General features: G+C 43.1%; 1 protein-coding gene across 1 annotated transcript in view; it reads left to right on the top strand.

Moving 5' to 3' along the window:
- The window catches only part of itpr1b (inositol 1,4,5-trisphosphate receptor, type 1b), a 490770-nt gene that overhangs the window by 116016 nt on the left and 352618 nt on the right, over window positions 1-22136 (top strand). Inside the window, exon 4 of the mRNA XM_078543785.1 lies at window positions 5264-5379. Within this exon, the coding sequence (XP_078399911.1) occupies window positions 5264-5379 (116 nt within the window). The remainder of the gene's footprint in view (window positions 1-5263; window positions 5380-22136) is intronic.

The following is a 22136-nucleotide window of genomic DNA, read 5'->3' as shown; positions in this document are numbered from 1 at the left end:
TTCAGGAAGGCTTAAGCCATTGAGTTTCATTTAAACTAAGACTTTTCACACAACTGAAGGGATCAGGTCGTACACCTATGCACAGTCCAATCATAGAAAGAACAGGTGGGGTGTAAAACTGAAAAATGCCCAGTTTTCCACTGGGTGGGTTAATTTCAGATCCCCATTGTCTTTGGCCCTTTCCTCAATTCCACACCCCTTCTTAACCACTATCTTGGGCTAAACCAGGCAGTTAATATTGGTGTCCTGTTCACTCTCGAGCCAAGCTCCAAACCCCACCTGAGGTCCAACATTTACTTCCACTGCAGTTGCATTTCCAACCTCCAGCCCTACTTCAGCTCCTTTGTGACACTGTCTATCCTCTACATTAGCGCCTCAGCAGCTGACCCTCTTAAATGAGCCATCGCCATCTCCTAATGACGACCGAACTTATTGGCTTCACTTTCTTCACCCTCCTTGAACTATAACCTGCCACCCATATCCAAACTCGCACCAAGTCTCTCAGTGTTGATTTCCCATGCTTCATCGCATTAAATTTATAATGTTCATCTTCAGACCCTTCTAATACTCTTGCTTTGTTGCTACCATCACCAAGAACCTTGTCACCGATGCTTAATTTGGGTTCTGCCAGGGCCACTCAGCTCCAGATCTCATCGTGGCCTTGGTCCAAACATGGACAAAAGAGCTGAATTCCAGATGTAAGGTGAGAGCGACTGCACTTGATATCAAGGCAGCATTTGACCGAGGTGCAGCATCAAGGAGCCCTAGTGAAATTGCAGTCACTGGGAATCAGTTGGATTTTTACAACAACAACTTCTATATAGTGCTATTAGCATAATAAAACTTCATAAGGCAGTTCACAGGCCTGTTCTAAAGCAAAATATGACACTCAGCAAAAGTAATATTAGGGCAGATGACCAAAAGCTTGGTCAGAGTTAGATTTTAATGAATGCCTTAAAGAGAGAGAGAAGCAGAGAGGTTTGGGGTGGGTATTCCAAAGCTTAGGACCTAGGCAGCTGAAGACATGGCCACCAATGGTTGAGCAATTAAAATCAGGGATGCTCAAGAGGCCAGAATTAGATAAGTGCTGACAACTTGAAGGCTTGAAGGCCTATCTAGGAAATATATCACCATACCTTCATCGCTGGGTCTAAATCCTGGAACTCCTTACCTTAAAGCATTGTGGAAGTACCTTCACCACGCAGTCTGCAGTGGTCCAAGAAGATGCCTCATCATCACCTTCTTGAGGACAAATGGAGATGGGAAATAGATGCCCACATCACATAAATGAATAAACAGTAAGATAAATTTGGTTTCACCACACCTTCAGGCAATTTGCTACGTTTTTTCAAAAAAAACTCATCTCCCCTCTGGCTCTTTTCAGATTCTGGAAGATCTGAGTCTGAGTTGGTTCCCAGTTTATAAAGTGCAAATCCAGCCAAAAATAACCAAGCAGTTTGGCAGCACTCTGGAGTCGTTTTAATGCTTTAGCAGCAAACCTGGATCTGATCTGATTATTGGGATCTGAAGGAGTACTGACACTGGGCAGTGGGATATTTTTCACTTGGAGCATTACAGATGACAACATTTCCTAAAGCTAACAGATGAACAAGACCTAGCTCGGCTGATCAAGGGAACTTGCTAATGTAATATGCTGGTGGAACTCTAGCAATGGCCCTGCACGTGTTTGAGATCACTAAGTCTTGGATGTTGTCAGCCTGTCTAAACTTTCTAAACTTGGACAAGTGGGGTTTGCCTTTATTGAAGTGAATTCTGCATTGTACAGAAGGTTACCAAATCTGTCTACGTTGCTGTCGCAATGGTTTAGTTGGGAAACATTTGAACGCAGCGATCGGTTTTGCTATCTTATTGCAAATAACCAAAAGAAAAGTTTTACACGCCATCTGAGCTCTATTTATAAAATCACTTCGACATTCTGCATCCCTATTGAGACAGCTGATAGCTGATGTAACAAATTAGCCATTTTTTTTGGAATTGTGCCTGTTTTAGTTTGGTTTCCAGTGGGCACTTGCTAAATCTGATGGCCCTTAATGGGCTTGTGCATCCAACATTTCATGAGTCTGTCACTAGGCGAGGGAGCCAGATTTTGCATTTCAAACACCAGGAACCAATGTGTAGACTCGGGTCTTCCAGAATCTGAAAATCAAAACCCAGAGGGATGATGAGTTTTTTTTTAAACATAGCAAGTTGCCTGAAGATGATGTGGGAGCAAATTCGTAATGACTTTCGAAAGGGGATTTGGATAAATGCTTGAAAAAGAATAGGGTTATCGAGGAAGAGCACGGAGTGGGACTAAATGCATTGCTCTTTCAAGTAGCTGGTAGAGGTATGATGGACTGAATGGCTCCCCTATAGACTGTAAAATGCTGTGATTAAAATGATGGCTGTGCAAAAGCGACAATACTTGTGGACGACTTTGTCTATCTTTTTGGGGAAGGGGAATGGAGGTAATCCCAAAGCTACTTTGTGGCATCTCTCTTGGTGATGTGCAAATGTGACGCATTTGTTACCCCAGTGATGGGTATTGTGTCTTTCACCCACACTTTGCACATGTTTTCTGTCTTCCATTGATTTGGGAGCATGGCTATAGTGAGGGTGATCTTTTCTGTCGCTTGGAATTTGAGGTCTTGCTGCATTAACCCTGTGTCAGAACAAGATTTATTCACTGCGGGTGGAGTTTCGGGCTGATGGACAGAGACAGGGTGAGAATTTATCAATGAAGTGACGCAGGTCAACATTTATTAAAACTAATTGCTCATGAGGTCCTTGCCCTGCCACCGCCACACACACACACACACACACCCTCCCCCCCCCAATTAAAACAATTAACCACGCTTGACGTAGGTCGCAGTGCACTGTTAGCATGAATCAACCATTCAGAAACATTGCAGAGTTTAGTCATCAATCTCCTGTTCCTCCCACACAAGCCCTACAAACAATCAAATTACACATTTGAACTTGTGATGGAAGCCTGAAATTACATGAGCTGGATGTTCACAAAATTTACAGCCAACTTGTCTTTTTCTGGACTGTTAGTAGAGCAGAGCCCATAAGGATCTGGCATGGTGGACAGTTAGTTTTGCATTCCTTCTGCACTCGTGCTAATTTAAAATGCCAAATTCCAACAGGATCATTAATAGGAAATACATCTAGGTTAAATTAATGGGGAGAACTGGTAACAGGAAGGAACAGTCTTGACTTCAAATGGGTGAACAGTGTGTAGTGTTTTCTGTTTATATTTTCTAATGAGTGGACCTGAAGTTTACTGGAACAGGCTACGATGGTGTGAGGGACCATGAAATGGTGTGGGTGGGGGTCATGCTGACCATCTTGATGAGGGAAAATCGTGATCATGAAATTAATAGAAACTGGGGAAGAAAATGTTAAATAAATTAAATAAAACAAGATAAAATATGATTAAGGGTAAGAAAACTAAAAATACTGGAAGCTAACATCAACCAAGGCAGTAATGTGAACACTCCAGTGGGCCTGATTGTTTCTGGAATAGGAAGGGGCAAAGAAGTGACTCCTGCAGGGAGTGCATGTGTGGGGACATTGAGTGAGGACAATATTACTTTGTGGTTCCAGTATCTGATCAAATAGCCTTTCGATGTTTGCTGTCCAAAGCACATGCCTGAAAAAAAGACCAGTTGGTGTAGCAACTGTGAAAACAGCGGCCTGCAGAGCTGCGCTGATTATATATTTTTTTTAAAAGAGGAGGGTAATATTTGATGGCTTAAGAAACAGAGCAGCCAACTTCCTCAAGGGTTGTTGGTGTGCACTCGGGCCTGTTTTCCCCGCATGCGATCAAATTTATGTTCCCTCCCCGACTTTTGAACGAAAATGCAAAGAAAAATTAATGGCAGCTAAAGAAAGGATGGTTACAGGGAAAATAATTAAAAAATGAGATATAAGGCTGAAACTCAGAGGTTTGTTACTTTACCAAATTTTGATTGCACTTGGGTAGCTGTATGAAATTTTGGAATGAGGCTTCATTTCACAGGTTCTGCCTGAGGTTGTATAAGAGTAGCAGGAGGGTGATGAAAAAATATTTTTCTCTTATTTTGAATGTCGTCCAAATGAGCTGTTGCTTCTCTGGTTGACGAGAACCTTTTCCATCTGATTGACGTTGATTCATGAGCTTTCGTAAAGGTTTACAAGAGAAACAATGTTCAGCAAATCCTTTGAATAGGAAATGCCCATTGACGGTGCACCCTTTAGGAAAGTGAAAATGTATACTTGTGGGGGAAAGAAATTGTGAACTACATGCACTTTTCTAGGCTTGGGGTATCAAGATCATTTTTTTTTTGCAATCATTTTCCATTGAGGCACAACACTGGTCACATGTCCCGTAGAAGTTCCAGTGCAATATCTCAAACACATGCCGTGCTGCTTTCTGCCCAGTACACAGCAGCAGTGAGTTGGTACTGAATTACCTTGGCTTGCACATCATGTATTTATGTTTCACAATGGGTCAGCTGTCAACATGAAGGGTATGATTAAAATAACGTCTGCTCATACGTGGAGGCTTGAAAAAGGATATTTCTGCTAGAGGCAGAAATAAATTGAAATTTCCCCATTTTAATGGTGGCATAGGTGGGGAATTTAATCGCTTATTTTCACAAAGGTACACTTTTTATTACAGCAAAGTCCTGCCATTTGTGGGAGTTATGTTCCCGTGAAGGCTCACAAACAGCAAAATCAGAAACGACCAACATACCTTACAATGGGAGTCAATGAGATAGGTTCCAGCCCTCCTAAAATTTCACATGTACAAGGGATCGAAGGCAATAAAAACTATGCTGTTAATAAATTTAAAGAGAAATTTACTGGAGAGATTGTTTAATGAAACAAGAACAGTATAAAATTTGTCACACTTACAGTACTTGAGAGTGGAGCTGGACTGTGATCAGGAATTAAATCACAGCAACAAGGGACAGCCACGTGCCAGTAATGACAGACGACACACGTGCAGCATGCACTTTCTACTGCAGGAAATATGTCATCAACACCTTCCTTTTTTACTTCATTTAGATGGTTTTACTTTTCTCAGCATTTTCTAAAGTTGACTTTTTTTACATTTAAAGCCGTGGTTAAGCAAACGTTTGGGGCCGCAATGGGCTATCTGGTGCATCAAGACTTCTGCGAGGCTAAACTAATTTGCATAAGAAGTTGTGAATGGCGGGACTTTATTGTATAAGTATTTGATTATAAATAATTTTTTGTTTAAATTTTTCGACAGACTGCCTCTTTAAGCTATGTCCCATGAACCGATACTCTGCTCAGAAGCAATTCTGGAAAGCAGCTAAGCCTGGGGGCAACGCTACCACGGATGCAGTGTTGCTGAATAAACTACATGTAAGTAGAATACACCTCAAAGTAAAAAGCAAAATACTGCGGATGCTGGAAATCTGAAACAAAAACAAAAGTAGCTGGAAAAGCTCAGCAGGTCTGACAGCATCTGTGCTGATGAAGTTCTGATGAAGAGTCATAAGGACTCCAAACCTTAACTCTGTCTTCCTCTCCACAGATGCTGTCAGACCTGCTGAGCTTTTCCAGCTATTTTTGTTTTCGTTTCACACCTCAAAGTAAACTGGTCTTGCCTCTGGAAGCAATGGGGCTGATTAAGGTGCCAGCTCCTGCCAGTAATCCTGGAGTTACAGCAACTCGAGGACTTACATTCTTACAGGGTACATTTAAAAGGATTGCTTTTCAAAGGCTTGAGTATAAAAATCGAAGCAGACTGTCCAGTGCAGTGCTGAAGGAACGTTACACTCAGGCTGCTGAATTAAACAGGTGTCCTCAGGTGGAACAATAAGATGCCATGGTTCTAATTTGAATCAGAGCAGGGGAGTTATCCTGTCCCTCAATCAACATCACAAAAGCAATTTTATGGCCATGGCGGGAGCTTGCTGTTCACACATTAGCAGCCATGTCTCCTCTCTTACACTGTGACAACACTCCAAAAAAGTAATTAGTTGTGAAGTGCTTTGACGGCCTGAGGTTGTGAGTACACTGTAAAAATGCAACTGTTTTGCTACCTGGCATCCTTTCCATCCCACCCCCAACACACACTTTTCCTGACTCCATAAAAATTCCACCTGGGAATTACTTTGAGCATTTCCATTCCTAAACAAAAAAAGACTTAAGTTTGGGACGTCATTGATTTCACAATCATTGTGATTATTAAAATGGCTTATTGCTCCCACTTGAATACCTGAACTAAATGATGACAGGTGATTAATAAAAACAAAAATACCTGGAAAAACTCAGCAGGTCTGACAGCATCTGTGGAGAGGAACACGGTTAACGTTTCGAGTCAGTATGACTCTTCAACAAAACTAAGGAAAAATAGAAAAGAGGTGAAATATAAGCTGGTTTAAGGGGGGGTGGGACAGGTAGAACTGGATAGAGGGCCAATGACATACAACGCTCCTTGGACTGCTGTTCTCGTCGCATCCTGAGATCCACACTCAGTGCCATGCGCCGCCAAGTGAACATACAGGTGATTAATAGTTTGCTTTCCAAGGTTTTTTGGAGGCTTCTGTCAGCCCATGCTTTAAAAGTACAGTAGTTTTATCAGGAAAAGCATGCACAAAGGTCACCAGTGTTGTCACAGAGCTGAATGCCTCACTTAAGAAGTGGGCTCAAAAATGCTGTGGAGCATTAAATTGGGTGGTGATGAATTTGCAAGGTGGTTTTGAGATGTACAGTTTTTGATGGATATGTTATAATGACCTGCAGCTCAAACTCTCTTAAATATTCATTCATGGGATGTGGGCGCCGCTGGCTGGACCAGCATTTATTGCCCATCTCGAGTTGCCTCTGAGAAGGTGGTGCTGAGCTGCCTCTTTGAAGCACTACAGTCCACGTGGTGTAGGTACACCATAGTGCTGTTAGGAAGGGAGTTCCAGGATTTTGACCCAGCAACAGTGAAGAAACGGTGATATATTTCTAAGTCAGGATGGTGTATGACTTGGAGGGGAACTTCCAGCTGGTGGTGTTCCTATCTATCTGCTGCCCTTGTCATTAGATGATGGTGGTCGTGGGTTTGGAAGGTGCCTTAGTGAATTCCTGCAGTACACCTTGTAGATGGCACATGCTGCTGACACTGTGCATCGGTGGTGGAGTAAATGTTTATTGAGGTGGATGGGGTGCCAATCAAGCAGGTTACTTTGTCCTGGATGGTGTCAAGCTTCTCGAGTGTTGTTCGAGCTGCACTCATCCATGCATGTGGGGAGTATTCGATCACAATTCTGACGTGTGCCTTGTAGATGGTGGACAGACTTTGGGGAGTCAGGAGGTGAGTTACTCACCACAGGATTCCTAGCCTCTGACCTGCTCTTGTTGCCGCAGTGTTTATATGGCTAGCCCAGTTTAGTTTCTGGTCAATGGTAACCCCCAGGAAGTTGTTCGTGGGGGATTCAGCGATGGTAATGTCATTGAATGTTTAAGGGGAGATGGTTAGATTCTCTCTTGATGGAGATGGTCATTGCCCGGCACTTGTGGTGCAAATGTTACTTGATCAACCACTGGCTGGTAGAGTTGTCAGCTCTGGTTGGACATGTTCCGAGAGGTGTTATTACATCATCTCCTGCCTCCAATCACTGCTCCCCCACCTTCCTGCCATTGGTTGCCTATTGTATCCATCTTTGCAGTGCACCCTTTTCCATCGCCAACTGGGAAACAGTCTCCTCTTAACCTGATGGTGTGATTTCTGACTCTGTCACATAGCCTTTTTTCCCCATCTCCAATACTTCTATAACCAAAGCAAAAGTGTTCAAAGAAAATTTAAAAACAAAATACTTTATTATAATGGCCTGCTTATTTTTCTCCAAGGCTGCTCTTGGCATTGCCTTGAAGATTAATCTCCAATTCCTGGAGGTGCCAGTCATTCCTGTGGGGTTGGTAATCCTACTGTCAGCACATAATTCCTCTGCAACCCTTAAGGCTGTGCTTCCTGAACTATTCTCCACACTGATCCCATTTTAACACTTAAATTACATGACTCCCACAAATGTCAATGAAAACAAAACAGCAATAAAGCAGCGCAGTGACTTTCAGGTATATTATCATTAAAATTCATGTATTATAATACAACATATAAATATGAAAATCTGTTTTTAAAGTCCTTTATAAAATGGTTATTATTTTACGTACTCATGTAGGTTTCAGCCAAGCTCTTCATGTTCCCTTGTGACAGAAGACTTGGTGCATTCCCCCTCCCTCTAACTACCACCATCCGCCCTGCCAACCACACACAGTAATTGGCTCCTCTCCCCCCACAAATGGTAATCAGTCCGTTACCCCTCTACACACACCTTGATTAACCCCTTTCTACCACCATTACCCTCACACACACTGTAATGAGCACCCCTCCCCCCTCCACACACTAATCAGCCCCACTGCACCAGCACACTCCCTGCCTTTGCCATCGACATACCCTGCCCTAGTGCCAAAAGAATGGGCTTCAGTATATGAGATTGTATTTGTGATGGTGTCGCATTCACTGCTTATATTAAATCAATATGTATCATTCTCAAACCAAAGAGGATGTTAAAATTATCATTAATTAAAACTATCATTGACCATTTACCATTGACCAGAAACTGAACTGGACTAGCCATATAAATACTGTGGCTACAAGAGCAGGTCAGAGGCTAGGAATCGTGTGACGAGTAACTCTCATCCGGACTCCCCAAAACCTGTCCACCATCTACAAGTCACAAGTCAGGAGCATGAGGAAGTGGGGAAAACTCCCCACTTGCCTGGATGACTGCAGCTCCAACAACACTCGAAGCTCAACACTGTCCAGGACAAAGCAGCCTGTTTGATTGGAGCCCCATCCACAAACATTCACTCCCTCCACCATCGACGCACAGTGGCAGTAGTGTGCACCATCTGCAAGATGCACTGCAGGAACTCGAGCCTCCTTTGACAGCACCTTCCAAACCCATGACTGCTACCATCTAGAAGGACAAGGGCAACAGATACATGGGAACACCAGCACCTGGAAATTCCCCTCCAAGCCACTTAACATCCTGACTTGGAAACATATCGCCGTTGCTTCACTGTCTTTTGGAATCTTGGAACTTGCTCCCTATCAGCACCGTGGGTGTACCTACATCACATGGGCTGCAGCAGTTAAAGAAGGCAGCTCACCACCACCTTCACAAGGGCAATTAGGGATGGGTATTAACTGTTGGCATAGCCAGCAATGCCCACATCATATGCTATTAGGGTCAGCACTCTGAAAGCAAAACATAAAACAAGTGACAGCCCTGTGCAGGGAAGGGAGGTATGGGGGAAAAGGATTAAAGAAAAGAAAAAAAAAGAAATTTTTAAAAAAATAAATAAATAAAAATTGGATTTAAAAAGGGGTGAAGATAGAGGAGAGAGTTCATGGTCTGAAGTTGTTGAAAATTCAATATTAAGTCTAGAAGGCTGTAAAGTGCCTAATCGGAAGATGAGGTGCTGTTCCTCCAGTTTGCATTGGGTTTCCCCGGAACGTTGCAGCAGGCCAAGGACGGACATTTGGGCCTGAGAGCAGGATGGTGTGTTGAAATGGCAAGCGACAGGAAGGCCTGGGTCATGCTTGCAGACTGAGCAAAGGTGTTCCCCAAAGCGGTCATCCAGTCTGTGTTTAATCTCCCCAATGTATACACGACCACATTGGGAGCAGCGAATGCAGTAGACCAAATTCAAGGAGGTGCTTCACCTGAAAGGAGTGTTTGGGCCCTTGGACGGTGAGGAGGGAGGAGGTAAAGGGGCAGGTGTTGCACCTTCTGCAATTGCATGGGAAGGTGTTGTGGGAAGGGGATGAGGACTTAGGGGTGATGGAGGAGTGGACCAGGGTGTCACAGAGGGAACAATCCCTACAGAATGCTTACAGAGGGGTGAGGAGATGATGTGTTTGGTGGCATCATGCTGGAGTTGGCGGAAATGGCAGAGGATGATCCTTTGAATGCAGAGGCTGGTGGGGTGAAAAGTGAGGAAAAGGAGGAACCCTATCCTGGTTCTGGGAGGGAGTGGAAGGGGTGAGGGCAGAGCTTCAGGAGATAGGTCAGACACAGTGGAGGGCCCTGTCAACCACAGTTGGAGGGGGTGGGGGAACCCTCGGTTAAGGAAAAAGGAAGACGTGTCATAAGTGCTGTTTTGGAAGGTAGCATCATCTGAGGTGGAGGAATTAAGAGAAAGGGATGAAGCCCTTATAGGAAGCAGGGTATGAGGAGTTGTATTCGAGGTAGCTGTGGGAGTCGGTGGGCTTGTAATGAATATCGGTGGACAGTCTGTCACCAGAAATGGAGATAGGGAGGTCAAGGAAGGGAAGTGTTGGAGATGGCCCATGGGAAGGCAAGAGAGGGGTGGAAATTGGAAGGAAAATCCACAAATTTTTCCAGGTCCAGATGAAAGCATGAAATGGCACTGATACAGTCATCGATGTGCCAAAAGGAGAGTTGTCGGAGGGGGCCTGAGTAGGACCAGAACAAGAAATATTCCACATACCCCACAAAAAGACAGGCATAACTGGGGCCCATGTGGGTACCTATAGCCACACCCTTTATTTGGAGGAAGTGAGACAAGTTAAAGGAGAAATTGTTCAGTAAGAGAACAATTTGGAAATGTTGTGAGCATCCTGCACTTATACATTATAAATGAAAATGCCTGTCATCCCATTAGTTTGTTTTCTGCTTGCATTTCAATCTCCATTTTTATTTTTTCTCTCTCTTTCACCAGCACCCCGCCTCTCCCCCCCCCCCCCACAAAATGTGTCCCACTGTCTTTTCTCACTCCTCAGGTTCAATCTGTCTGTCTCTCCTTTTGCTTTCACTTCTATGAAGGTAGACTTTCTGCTTCAACCAAAGGGCAGCTGCAGAAATTTACCTCCTTTTTCTGGTGCAAAGCCATAATTGGTCAACCATGTAATCTACTTCACAAGAGTATGAGAACCACAAAGGAGCTTTATCCAGTTACAGACCAGGATACTGCTCACCACCATTCTGGGGCATACCGCTCAACCTTGCCTTCAAAACCATCTGATCTGATTAATCACTACTAATTCATGGTGAATCGGCACCTAATTGGAACAGGAGTGTCTGTGATACCTCCGTTAATGAACCAAACCGCTCTTGGAAAATAGACATAAGAAGAGCGAGAGACTGAGACTATTTTAATAGTATTTGGATGTTTTTAGATGTGAAAATTCCATAAGAATTACTTTGAACAGTATATTTCTATTTGTATGCAGTTTTCAAATCTGCTTCGCATTAAACACTCATCCAATATATAAGTATCGTTGACCTAACAGAACCACTGCTAGTGACAAACATTGGCAATTCTGGCTGGGGGTATTCCTGGAAGGCTGATCACATGATATTCTGATCATGTGATGTTGAATCACATGATTTCTACAAATATTATTCCATGTAGCTTCCTGGGTCCCCTGCAGTTGAGCACTTTCAACCGGTAGCTGTTGTGTGCAAAGATCAAAAAACCAGGAGGCCACCCATGACCAGAACAGGGGAACCAGAGGGCAGGGAAGAGGGAATGACACTTGGATCTCCCTCATAACCACCTGTAACAGATTAACTCGCTGGTTTAAAATGTAACTGGTCATAGTACTTGTAATACCTTGATAACCTACCTGTAACTAGCAGTAATCACAACCCCACTGACAATTACCCTGAAATTGTGGTCAGAAACCCCATGCACTATAGTTAGGATCCCCAATTGATGCCACTTTAATAGGCCTTATTTCTCCCTCTGTCCCCTTGAACTATGGTTCTCTGTGAAGGTGACAACTCAACTGGAAACCACACGTCCAGATATTCTCTGGACTTGATTGTTCTTTTATAGCTAGAGGTTTAATTCAATAGTTTAAAACATTCTCTTAATTCCTCCAGCCCCCCATACAAGCAAGACATAGCACTGGGTTTGTCCAAAGTGCAATTATTTGCACCATTTTGAGTAATTCTTAACACACAGCTTTTTGGTATACAATAAAAAGTGCCGATGCTGCTGATTAATATAATTCTTTAAAGATTTCCTTGTCTTTGAATATCTGTCTGTTCAAGGTTGATACTCTTTCGAGTTATCAACAGTCACAGATTGCAACTCTTTTCGAGTACTATCACAGTTCTTGGTTTCCGGGAGTGCGACATGAACCCACAAACCTCTGATTCAAAGGCGAGGGTGCTATGAACTGAGCCACAGCTGACACCTCCCTGTTCAAGGTTGATGGGGGACACTTGTTTCCTGCAGCTAAATGAGAAGGCGAGAGAAATAGAGATCTCTATAACGTGAGAGAGTTTGGGGACACTGGAGCAGGCCTTTCACCCCCTGGAGCCTCTTCCACGAATTAATTTGATTTATAGCTGATATTTTACCTCAACTCCATTTACACCCACCTTTACTCCAAATCCCTTGATCTCTTTACTAATAAAAAGATCTGTCGAATGCCATCTGGAAAATTTCATTTGACCTGGCATCCACGGCCTTTTGTTGGAATGAGTTCCAGATTTCCACTATGCTTTGTGAAGAAATGCTTTCTGATTTCACTCCTAACTGGTCTAATTTTAAGATGTTGTCTTGCCCTGAAAATTTGATTTCAGATTTTAACAATGTTAACAGGTTTGGATAAGGTAGACTAAAGAAAAGCTGTTCCCATTAGTTGATGGAACAGTGACTGGGGACCCAGATTTAAGGTTTTGGGCAAGAGATGAGGGGAGATGTGAGGACGAACATTTTTATGCAGCAAATAGTAACAGCCTGGAACTTGCTGCCTGCCAAGTTGGTGGAAAAGGAAATGAGCAACGATTTCAAAATGAGATTGGATGGGCACATGGGAAATAAATTCATAAACTATGGCGATACAGCAGGGAATGGGACTAACTGGATTGCACTACAGAGGCCAGCATGGATTTGATGGACTGAATGGTGGCTTCCTGTGCCATAATGTCTCTGACTCCAGTCTAGTACTAGAGGTAATAATTTTTCTGTACCTGTTCGATAGAATATCTTGCATCTTAAACATGTCAATTACATCACCCCTAAGCCATCCAAGCTCATGGGAAAGTTTAATTTAGAGACTGGTTATGTTGGTACTTTTAGAATGTTCCAAGAAAGTCATCAGTTAAGTTTTGTTTATAAGCAGAATTTTATTAAAGATCAGTATGAGTCAGATGGTTTTATTACTGCTTGTGACTTGTTGACACGACATCTCCTCCTCTCTGGCGAAAGCAAAATGTTTGTCAGAACTGGTGAATCTGACGGCCATAATGGGAGCTGATGACTGTCATGGCTATAGGGCTGCAGTGTTCTGGTTGTTGCAGATCTGCTTTTGTGTGTATTTTAAATGGAGTGTTTGCACTGCATTTCAATAAACTTTGAAATCTAGTTCAAGAATGTCTTGATACTCTACCCACTGTATGTACTGGAGTGCAGTCTTGTAATCTTGGAGGATTTCCAATTGCTGGCAGAAAATAAATATTCAAGAACAGACTGACTCTTCCAAGAACATGTTATGACTAATTATCTTGGCTGGCTAAGATGTTAATGATTTACATAAAACATGTCACTTTTAAAGTTTGAAACCCTCTAGCCCCTTAAGGTTAGTCCCTTATGTCTGTACCATTCTTCCAAAGAACAAGATGCTGCACCAGGTGAGCATCTCCACAATGATGCCAATTTGTTTTAATCAAGCCCAGATGTAAAGGGTGAGACGAGTCAAAGCTCTTCCAGCCCTTGCCCCCTTCTGTCACAAGTTCTTATTGTGTTTCCAGCCAAATGTTGGATTTAATCTTTTTTTTTTTGAAAACAGTTGAGGGGGAAGACCCTTTCCAAAATAGAAGAGAAATTTCAGCAACTTGCGCTAAACCAGACAAAGTTTCTTCCGAATCCATCAATGTAACTTTGGGGTTGATTCTATTTGCACAACACACAGCAGTAACATCTGGATGCATTTCTGCACAGACTGTTAATTGCAAAAGGGACAAAGTTGCCCTTTAATGTCAGACTTCAGGGGAAGACTTAACTATGTACATCCAAACTGTAAGGGGCTATTAAGCTTACTGTTGAAGGGGAACAACAACTGTTGAAGCAGCAATGAGCTGTTGAGATTTGCAGAAGGAACTCAGGAAGTGCTACCTTACTCCCAGCGCTCGTGGGTGCTGAGCTCCGGTTTTTATCTGACCTTGGTAGTTAAGTGAAAAATAATAATATTTTGATAATCAAGAGAGGAGTAAATGAAGAGAGTGCCTAATTTAACTGCAAAAATCTTTCATTACCTATTACTATTTGTGAGAGTTTACTGTGTGCAAATCGGTAGCTGCATTTCTAACAACAGTGACTATGCTTCAAAAACACTGGGACACCCTGATGTGAAAGGTGTTATGTAAATGTGAGCTAATATTTTTTCAAGGAGGCGACTAAAGCAGTGGAGGGGGAATGTCTACGGGTGGTGTTTATGTAGACTTCCAGAAACATTTGATAAAATCTCTCATAAGGGACTATTCGCTAAGGTTGAAGTTTATGGAATTGATGGTAAATTACCGACCCAGTTAGGAAATTGGCTAAGCGACAGGAGATGGATAATGGGCAGGTACATAATTGGCAGGATGTGACAAGTGGTGTTGTGGCAAGGATCTGTGTTGTGGCCTTAAATGTTTTACGGTAGTTATTAATGGCTTAAATGATGGAAGAGAAAGTTACATGCCTAAGTTCACTGGTGATACAAAGATCGGCAACATTGTATGTAGGGTAGATGGAAACATCAAATTAAAAAGCGTTATTGAGAGATTAAATGAATGGGAAAAACTATGGAAAATGGATTTGTAGAATGATTAAACCACAGGAGGATGCTGTTGGGTCCCATCGTATCCATGCTGCCTCTCTGCAAAAGCAACTTAGCTAGATTCACTCCCCTGTGTTTTTTTTTCCCCGTAGTCCTGTGTTATGACTGGGTGAGAAGGAGTGAACTGGCTCCGCTTTAGTCAACCCCCTTGGTTGGTCGCAGCAAAGGTTTTTTAAAAAATTTCTTTTCCCCAGTTTTTCCAAACCAAACTTGGCTACTTTTTAATAAGGAACCAACCGAACCAGGTTTTCTTGAGTCAAAGAAAGAGTAAGTTTTTGTTACCAAGCCTGAGAAAAAAATAATAAAATATGCGACGACACTCGCACACAGATATCAGAAGTAAGAAAAGTTAGAGTCCAAATAAAAGCTAAAAGAATATACGATTAAGTCCTTTGCTTGACCTTGAGGCATAGATTGTTGAATGTTGCAGCCATTAAAATGAGCAGGTTTCCTTTAAAATCCTGGAGTTGAATTGAAGTTCAAATAATTGCATTTTACGAGAGAGAGAAAGATGAATTTAATTAACATGTCTTGCAGTCATTGTTGCAGAACAAGTAATCACATTTTTAATCTTTCTTAAACTTTTGACATGTTTTAAGATAGTAGAAACCAACTGATGGGGTTATTTCATCCTGGCTGGTTAGCAGTTCCCATTGTCTTGACAGAAGTACAGTTGATTAAAGCCCAGCACTTGTCATTTTTAATGTCTTCCTTTCAAGAGTGCCTTTTTGAAGTGGACCTTGACAGCCCCCAGGTGTAAAATTCCATGCAACATGTCAAGGCAGATCTGCAGTGGAATCCATATAGGAACTTTCCAGAAAAGTGGTCAACCTACAATCCCAGTCATCAGGGGACTAGTGGTAGCCATCTTTGGCCAGTGTCTTTTTTTGTAGTATTTAAAAAAAGAAACAGGTCCTTAATATGTTTTGGTTAGCTGATGAAGTTATAGGTAGATCTCATTGAATCACAATTTCTCATCATCGTGACCCCGGCAATCTTTTTTTCTTCAGATAATTATCCAATTCCCTTTTGAAAGCCATGATTGAATCTGCCTCCACTACAATCTCAGGCAGTACATTCCAGACCTTAACTACTCGCTGCATGAAAAAGTTCTCCCTCATGAGACTTTTTTTGTTTCCCAATTGGTGGCCACTGGTCCCTGACCCTTCTGTGAATGGGAAGTCACTCCTGGTCTACTCTTAGCATTGTGGTTACGGGCATCAAATCTCTCTAAACCTTCTCTTCATTAAGGAGAGAGGGACAAAGTCGACTGATACGAATATGTGGTCAAAGGCTCACTTCAGGCCAAATATGGCATTAAGGTTGCAAACAGGCTTGTTTAGCCTCAAACAGTTGCTAGGGAGAGGAGCAGCAGCAAGGGAATGGCATTTGTGGTGGCTCCGAAGACACTGGCTGGGATTTTTTGACCTTGTTGTGGCGGGACCCGCCACGGGAGATTCGATAACCCAGCCCAAAGTCCATTGGCTTTTGGCAGGACCAGACAATCCCTGTGGCACACGGGGCTGGAAAATTCTGCCCACTGGCTTTGGTCTTTCCCATATTTACTTGGAGGAAATTGCTCCTCCTCTAGTACTGGATGTTGGATAATTCAGCGATAGTGGAGGAGTTGAGAGCTGAGTGTCATAAGTGTACATGTGAAAACTTAAACTGTGTTTTTGGATGATACCATGGGGCGGCGTGTATATGAGAAACAAGGAGGAGGCCATGGTTAGATCCAGAGCTGAAAGTGGGAAGAGAAGCCATTGTTGCTGATCCTCTAGCTACAACTTGTTACAAATACAAGGTTTGAGAGATTGTTGTGTTTTGGGACTGTATCTTAATTTAGGATAAAATGGAAGAATGAAGATGGTCATGTGGTCCAGGTTGTTTTACTGGGAAGAAGGTGCTAGATATTCACACCTATAAACAATGGCCAGGGCAGCTGTGCTGATGATGGATAGACTGTTTAGTCTCCAAGTCCCAGGGAGGTGTTCAGAATGTTAGGTTTTGTAAACAGTTATACTTCAAAATGTTTACTTAATTCCAAGACAGAATGAAGTTGGGGGCCTAACTGATAACTGTTTAGCATTTTTACCTGGATGCAAGGCCTATGATTCAAGTTGTCATGGAGATAGGCTTTGAGAGAGGAAGAATCCATTGGGGGCCATTGTAGGATTGGGTTACAGGTTTTACTAAAATATCACTGAACCTCTCAGGTCAATCTGCAGGAATCCACGAGAGAGAGAGAGCGCAGAGAGAGGTAGAGGCAGGAAGTCTCTCCACCATGTAAAATTCAGGTGGTAGCTCATGTTCGGATTGTAGAGACCAAGGTCGTGAGAGTTTAAACAAAGCTGGAAGTTTCACCTAGCTTTGGCTAGAGGGAGGGATCTCCAGGGTAGCTCACACTGTAAAAGTTAGTTCAGGGATTAGAAATTACCCAGCTGGTAAAGATAGAAGGAGCTAAGAATCACTTTGTCCTGGAAATGGACACTTCATTCTCCAGGAACCAATCCAAAGTTAAGTGTAACTGTGGCAGGGAGTTTTTCGGTCATTGCAAAAGTTAAATGGGGGATCTTTTCTGTAGTTTAGAGTATAAGTTGCTGGCATTGTAGGTTGACCGCTTTTCTGGAAAGTCCCTATATGGATTGCAATTCAGATCCGCCCTGACATGTTGCATGGAATTTCACACCTGGAGGCTGTCAAAGTCTACTTCAAAAATGGACTCTTGAAAGGGAGGCATTAAAAATGCTAAGTGCTGGACTTCAATCAACTGGGATGTCTGAACATAAAAGTCAGGAGTTGGTGGTGAATCTGTCCAAGGTGTTGGTTAGGGGTTAGGCCACAGTTGTATGCAGGTTTAGGTATCACAATACATGGGGAGTATTGAAGCATAGGAAATATACAATATAGACTTAATAGGGTAGTATGATTGAGAGGTCATTGGTATGATAAAGGTCTTGGAAATGTTAGTGCTGTAATAATAACAGAAAATCCTGGAAGTACTCAGGTCAGGCAGCATCTGTGGAGAGAGAAAAAGAGTTAATGTTCCAGGCCTGTGACCTTTCATCAGAACTGGTAAAAGGTAGAAGAGTAACAGGTTTTGAGCAAATGGAAGGGCGGGAGGATGAGCAGGAGAAGAAGAGGGCGATCCGTGCTAGGGTGGAGGGCAAGAAAGATTAAATGATATCAGGGTTGATGGTGCAGGCTAAATGGCGTGTAATGGGGCAAGCGAAGAAACAAAAGATGTGCCCAGAGGAGGTGTGATTGGCAGATTCTGAATAGCTGCTGTCCAGAAGCAAAGATAAGAAAATGAGAGAAACAAAAAGAAAAACCAAACCAATGTTTGTGCTGCATTCAGAGAAGGTTTAGCAAAGAGCTTCAGAGGCAAGTGGTGAAAAGTTATTTCTATCGCCAGTGATTTGACGATAATAGGGATAAATATAGGATTGCCAAAAGGGAGAGATTTAGGATTTACTTTAAACAAATGGCTTTTGGAATCCGAAATGTGAAATGATTTAATACAAATGGCTATTGAAGCAGAATCAACCATTATATTTGAAAAGGGAGTTGAATAGAGATAAAATATTAATGGATGTAAAGGATGAGCAGATAAGTAACAGATAAATTCCTGTGCAGAGTTAGCACAGGCATGTTCGGCCTACATTTGAATTTTAGCCTGTTGTCTGTGGAAAGGTGTAGAAATCTTTGAGGGAGCCTCCCATCCATTGCTGGTGAAGCACTGGTCCCATTCCTGTTCTTCCATGGCTCAGCCAAGGTGGGAAGGGAGGATGTGGAGCTGTAACTACATATGTGCCACCAGCAGCTTGTATATGATATGCTACAGTACAAATAGCTACCCCCAACTTGCTCACTAATTTTGAGAATTTGGATTGTATCTTGCTGTATCTTGATGGACAGTGACCTCTACTGGGGATAATTTGTGTTACGTAGTGATAGATTTGAACTGATGGTCAGACATTCTCGGCACATACAGGATATTTTGTGGGTATTAGTGTCTTGCTCACTGTGCTTCAGTCTTTTTGTGACAAACTTAGGGAAAATTGGGAATTTTGGTTTCTCATGGCAAATTGTAACTTGTCCTTGCAGTTCGTTCCCAATGAATTTGCATCCTGGATAAACTGTTGGGGTCTCGATTTTGAGACCCAAGGTGGAATTGCAGCTGGAGAATAAATGAGGATAGTGTTTAAATAGCAATGTGGATAGGGATTGCCTCTCATTGTACGGATTCATATTGATTAACAATGAGATGGCAAGGCACTGTATCCTGTGCCCAGTCAGTGTTTGCCAGCTGATTATGATAAGCAGGTAATGTGCTCACAGGTCTCTGCTGATGTTGTAGACCTGCCTGCTGGACTGCGAAGGAGAATGGTGGAGGGAGACTTCCCCTTTGAAACTTTTGCTTTCACTAGGTGGGATGGGGAACATCCCTAGCTACAGATTTGTGTGAGCATGTTTCTTTCTTTAACCACCTTCTCACCTTGCCACCTGCAATGATTTGTTCACATGTATCCAACCTCCCCCCTCCGCCCCCCAGACCTCTCTTCATAAGTTATGTTGCACCTCCTCATTCTTCATACCAAAATGTATCACATCATGTTTCTCTGCATTAAATTCCATCTGCCACATGTCTGCCCACTCCACCAGCCTATCACTATCCTTCTCACAGTTCATAATACTTCCTAGTTTTGTGCTGCCTGCAAATTTGGAAATTGTACAAGTTTAGATCATGACTATAATGAAGAAAAGCAGTGTTCCTTATACTGAACCCTGCTAGATACTTTACTCCGGTCCAAAAAACCATTCACTACTACTCTTCTTCCTGTCGCAGCCAAATTTATATCCACATTGCACTATCCTCTTTATTCCATGGGCTTCAACTTTGCTGGCAAGCCTATTAAAAAGGGCAGCAATGCCCACATCCATTGAATGAATGAGTTAATATTAAGGCAGTTAAATTAAACCACCTTGAAGGCTTAAGTAGATCACTTTAAGACTTCTGTACATTAAACAACTGACTGGAGAAGGAGGCTCCACAAGCATTCCCATCCTCAATGATGAGGGAGCCCGGTACATCAGATCATTGAAGCACTTACAATCATTTTCAGCCAGAAGTGCTGTGGATGGTGCATCTCAGCCACCACCTGAGGCAGCCAGCATTACAGATGCCAGTCTTCAGCCAATTTGATTCACTCCACGTGATATGAAAAAAATGGCTTAAAGCACTAGATACTGCAAAGGCTATGGGCCCTTGCAACATTCCAGCAATAGTGCTGAAGACTTGTGCCCCAGAACCAGCCGTGCCCCAAGCCAAGCTGTTCCAGTACAGCTACAACACTGGCATGTACGTGGTAAAGTGGACAATTGCCCAGGTATGTCTTGGCCACAAAAAGCAGGACAAATCCAACCCGGCCAATTACCGCCCCATCAGCCCGCTCTCGATCAGTAAAGTAATGAAAGGGGTCATCAACAGTGCTATCAACCGGCACTTGCTTAGCAATAACCTGCTTACTGAGGCTCAGTTTGGGTTCTGCCAGGGTCACTCATCTCCTGACCTCATCACAGTCTATGTACAAATGTGGACGAAAGAACTGGACTCGAGGGAAGATGGGAGTGACTGTCCTTGACATCAAGGCAGCGTTTGACTAAGTGTGGCATCAAGGAGCCCTAGCAAAACAGGAGTCAATAGGATTCAGGGAAGACTCCACTGGTTGGAGTCATATCTAGCACAAAGGAAGATGGTTGTAGCTGCTGAAGTTAAATAATTTCAGTCCCGGTACATCACTTCAGGAGTCCCTCAGGGTAGTGTCCTGGGCCCAACTGTATTCAGCTGCTTCATCAATGGCCTTCCCTCCATCATGAGGTCAGAAGTGTGGATGTTTGTTATCATTGCGCAATATTCAGCACCATTCACGACTCAGATACTGAAGCAGCCCATGTCCGTATACATCAAGACCTGGACAGCATTCAGACTTGAGCTGATAAGTTACATTTGCGCCAGATAAGTGCTGGACAATGATCATCCTAAACAAGAGAGAATTCAACATTGACATTCAATGACATTTCCATTGCTGAATTCCCCACTATCAACATCCTGGGAGTTACCATTGACCAGAAACTGAACTGGACCAACCAAATAAGTACTGCGGCTACAAGAGCAGGTCAGAGGCTAGGAATCCTGTGGCGGGTAACTCACTTCCTGACTCCGCGAAGCATGTCCACTATCTACAAGGCACAAGTCAGGACTGTGTTGGGATACTCTCCACTTGTCTGGATGAGTGCAGCTCAACAACACTCAAGCTTGACACCATCCAGGACAAAGCAGCCCGCTTGATTTGCATCCCACCCACCACCTTAAACATACACTCCCTCCACCACTGACACCAAGTGGCAGCAGTATAGGCCATCTACAAGACGCACTGCAGCAACTCAGCAAGGCTCCTTCGACAGCACCTTCCAAATCTACGACCTCTACCACCTAGAAGGACGAGGGTAGCAGATGCATAGGGACACCACCACCTGCAAGCCCCCCCTCCAAGTCTCTCACCATCCTGACTTGGAATTATATTGCTGTTTTTCACTGTCAGTGGGTCAAAATCGTCGAACTCCATCCTTAACATGTATAGCTACACCACGTGGACTGAAGCGGTTCAAGGCGGCAGCTTACCACCCCCTTCTCGAGGGCAATTAGAGATGGGCATTAATGCTGGCCAAGCTAGCGATGCCCATGACCTGCGCAAGAATTTTTAAAATATTATATACTAGGGGAGTCCCCTGTGGCATTGCTCATGGTGAGCCAGAGGACGTACTAAATTATGATTTTTTACAGGAAGTGTGTGCAACATGCAAACCTTTGAATATATTAATAGATGCTCTGTTGCATCCTGTTTTGCGTTTGCTGCCAACTGTATTGGTCTAGATTTCCGCTACATCTGGTGCAGCTTTGCGCTGGGTTTACGCTTTAATAAGGGGAAAGTTGAAGGCAGTTCTCATGCCTGTAATAAACAATATTGAAGTGGCTATGCAGAAAGAGAATACATTCCCATGTCAGCAGCCACAACAGGAACCAATGTGAAGGGATTTTTGACACCTTCAACATGGTTCCTATCACCACTTTCCCTTGCTACTCAACACTGAGCTAACTTCAGTAGCAAACAAATGTGAATTGTGGATGTAATGATAGACCAAGGAGAGAACACAGTCACAAGTGGAAAACTAATAATCAACCAACAAGTCTTGGCTCAGC

The sequence above is a fragment of the Cetorhinus maximus genome, chromosome 6, assembly GCF_964194155.1.
Source record: "Cetorhinus maximus chromosome 6, sCetMax3.hap1.1, whole genome shotgun sequence".
NCBI classification, from domain to species: Eukaryota; Metazoa; Chordata; class Chondrichthyes; order Lamniformes; family Cetorhinidae; genus Cetorhinus; species Cetorhinus maximus.
The sequence above is the reverse complement of the archived record's forward strand: the minus strand, read 5'-3'. Positions and strand labels throughout refer to the sequence as shown.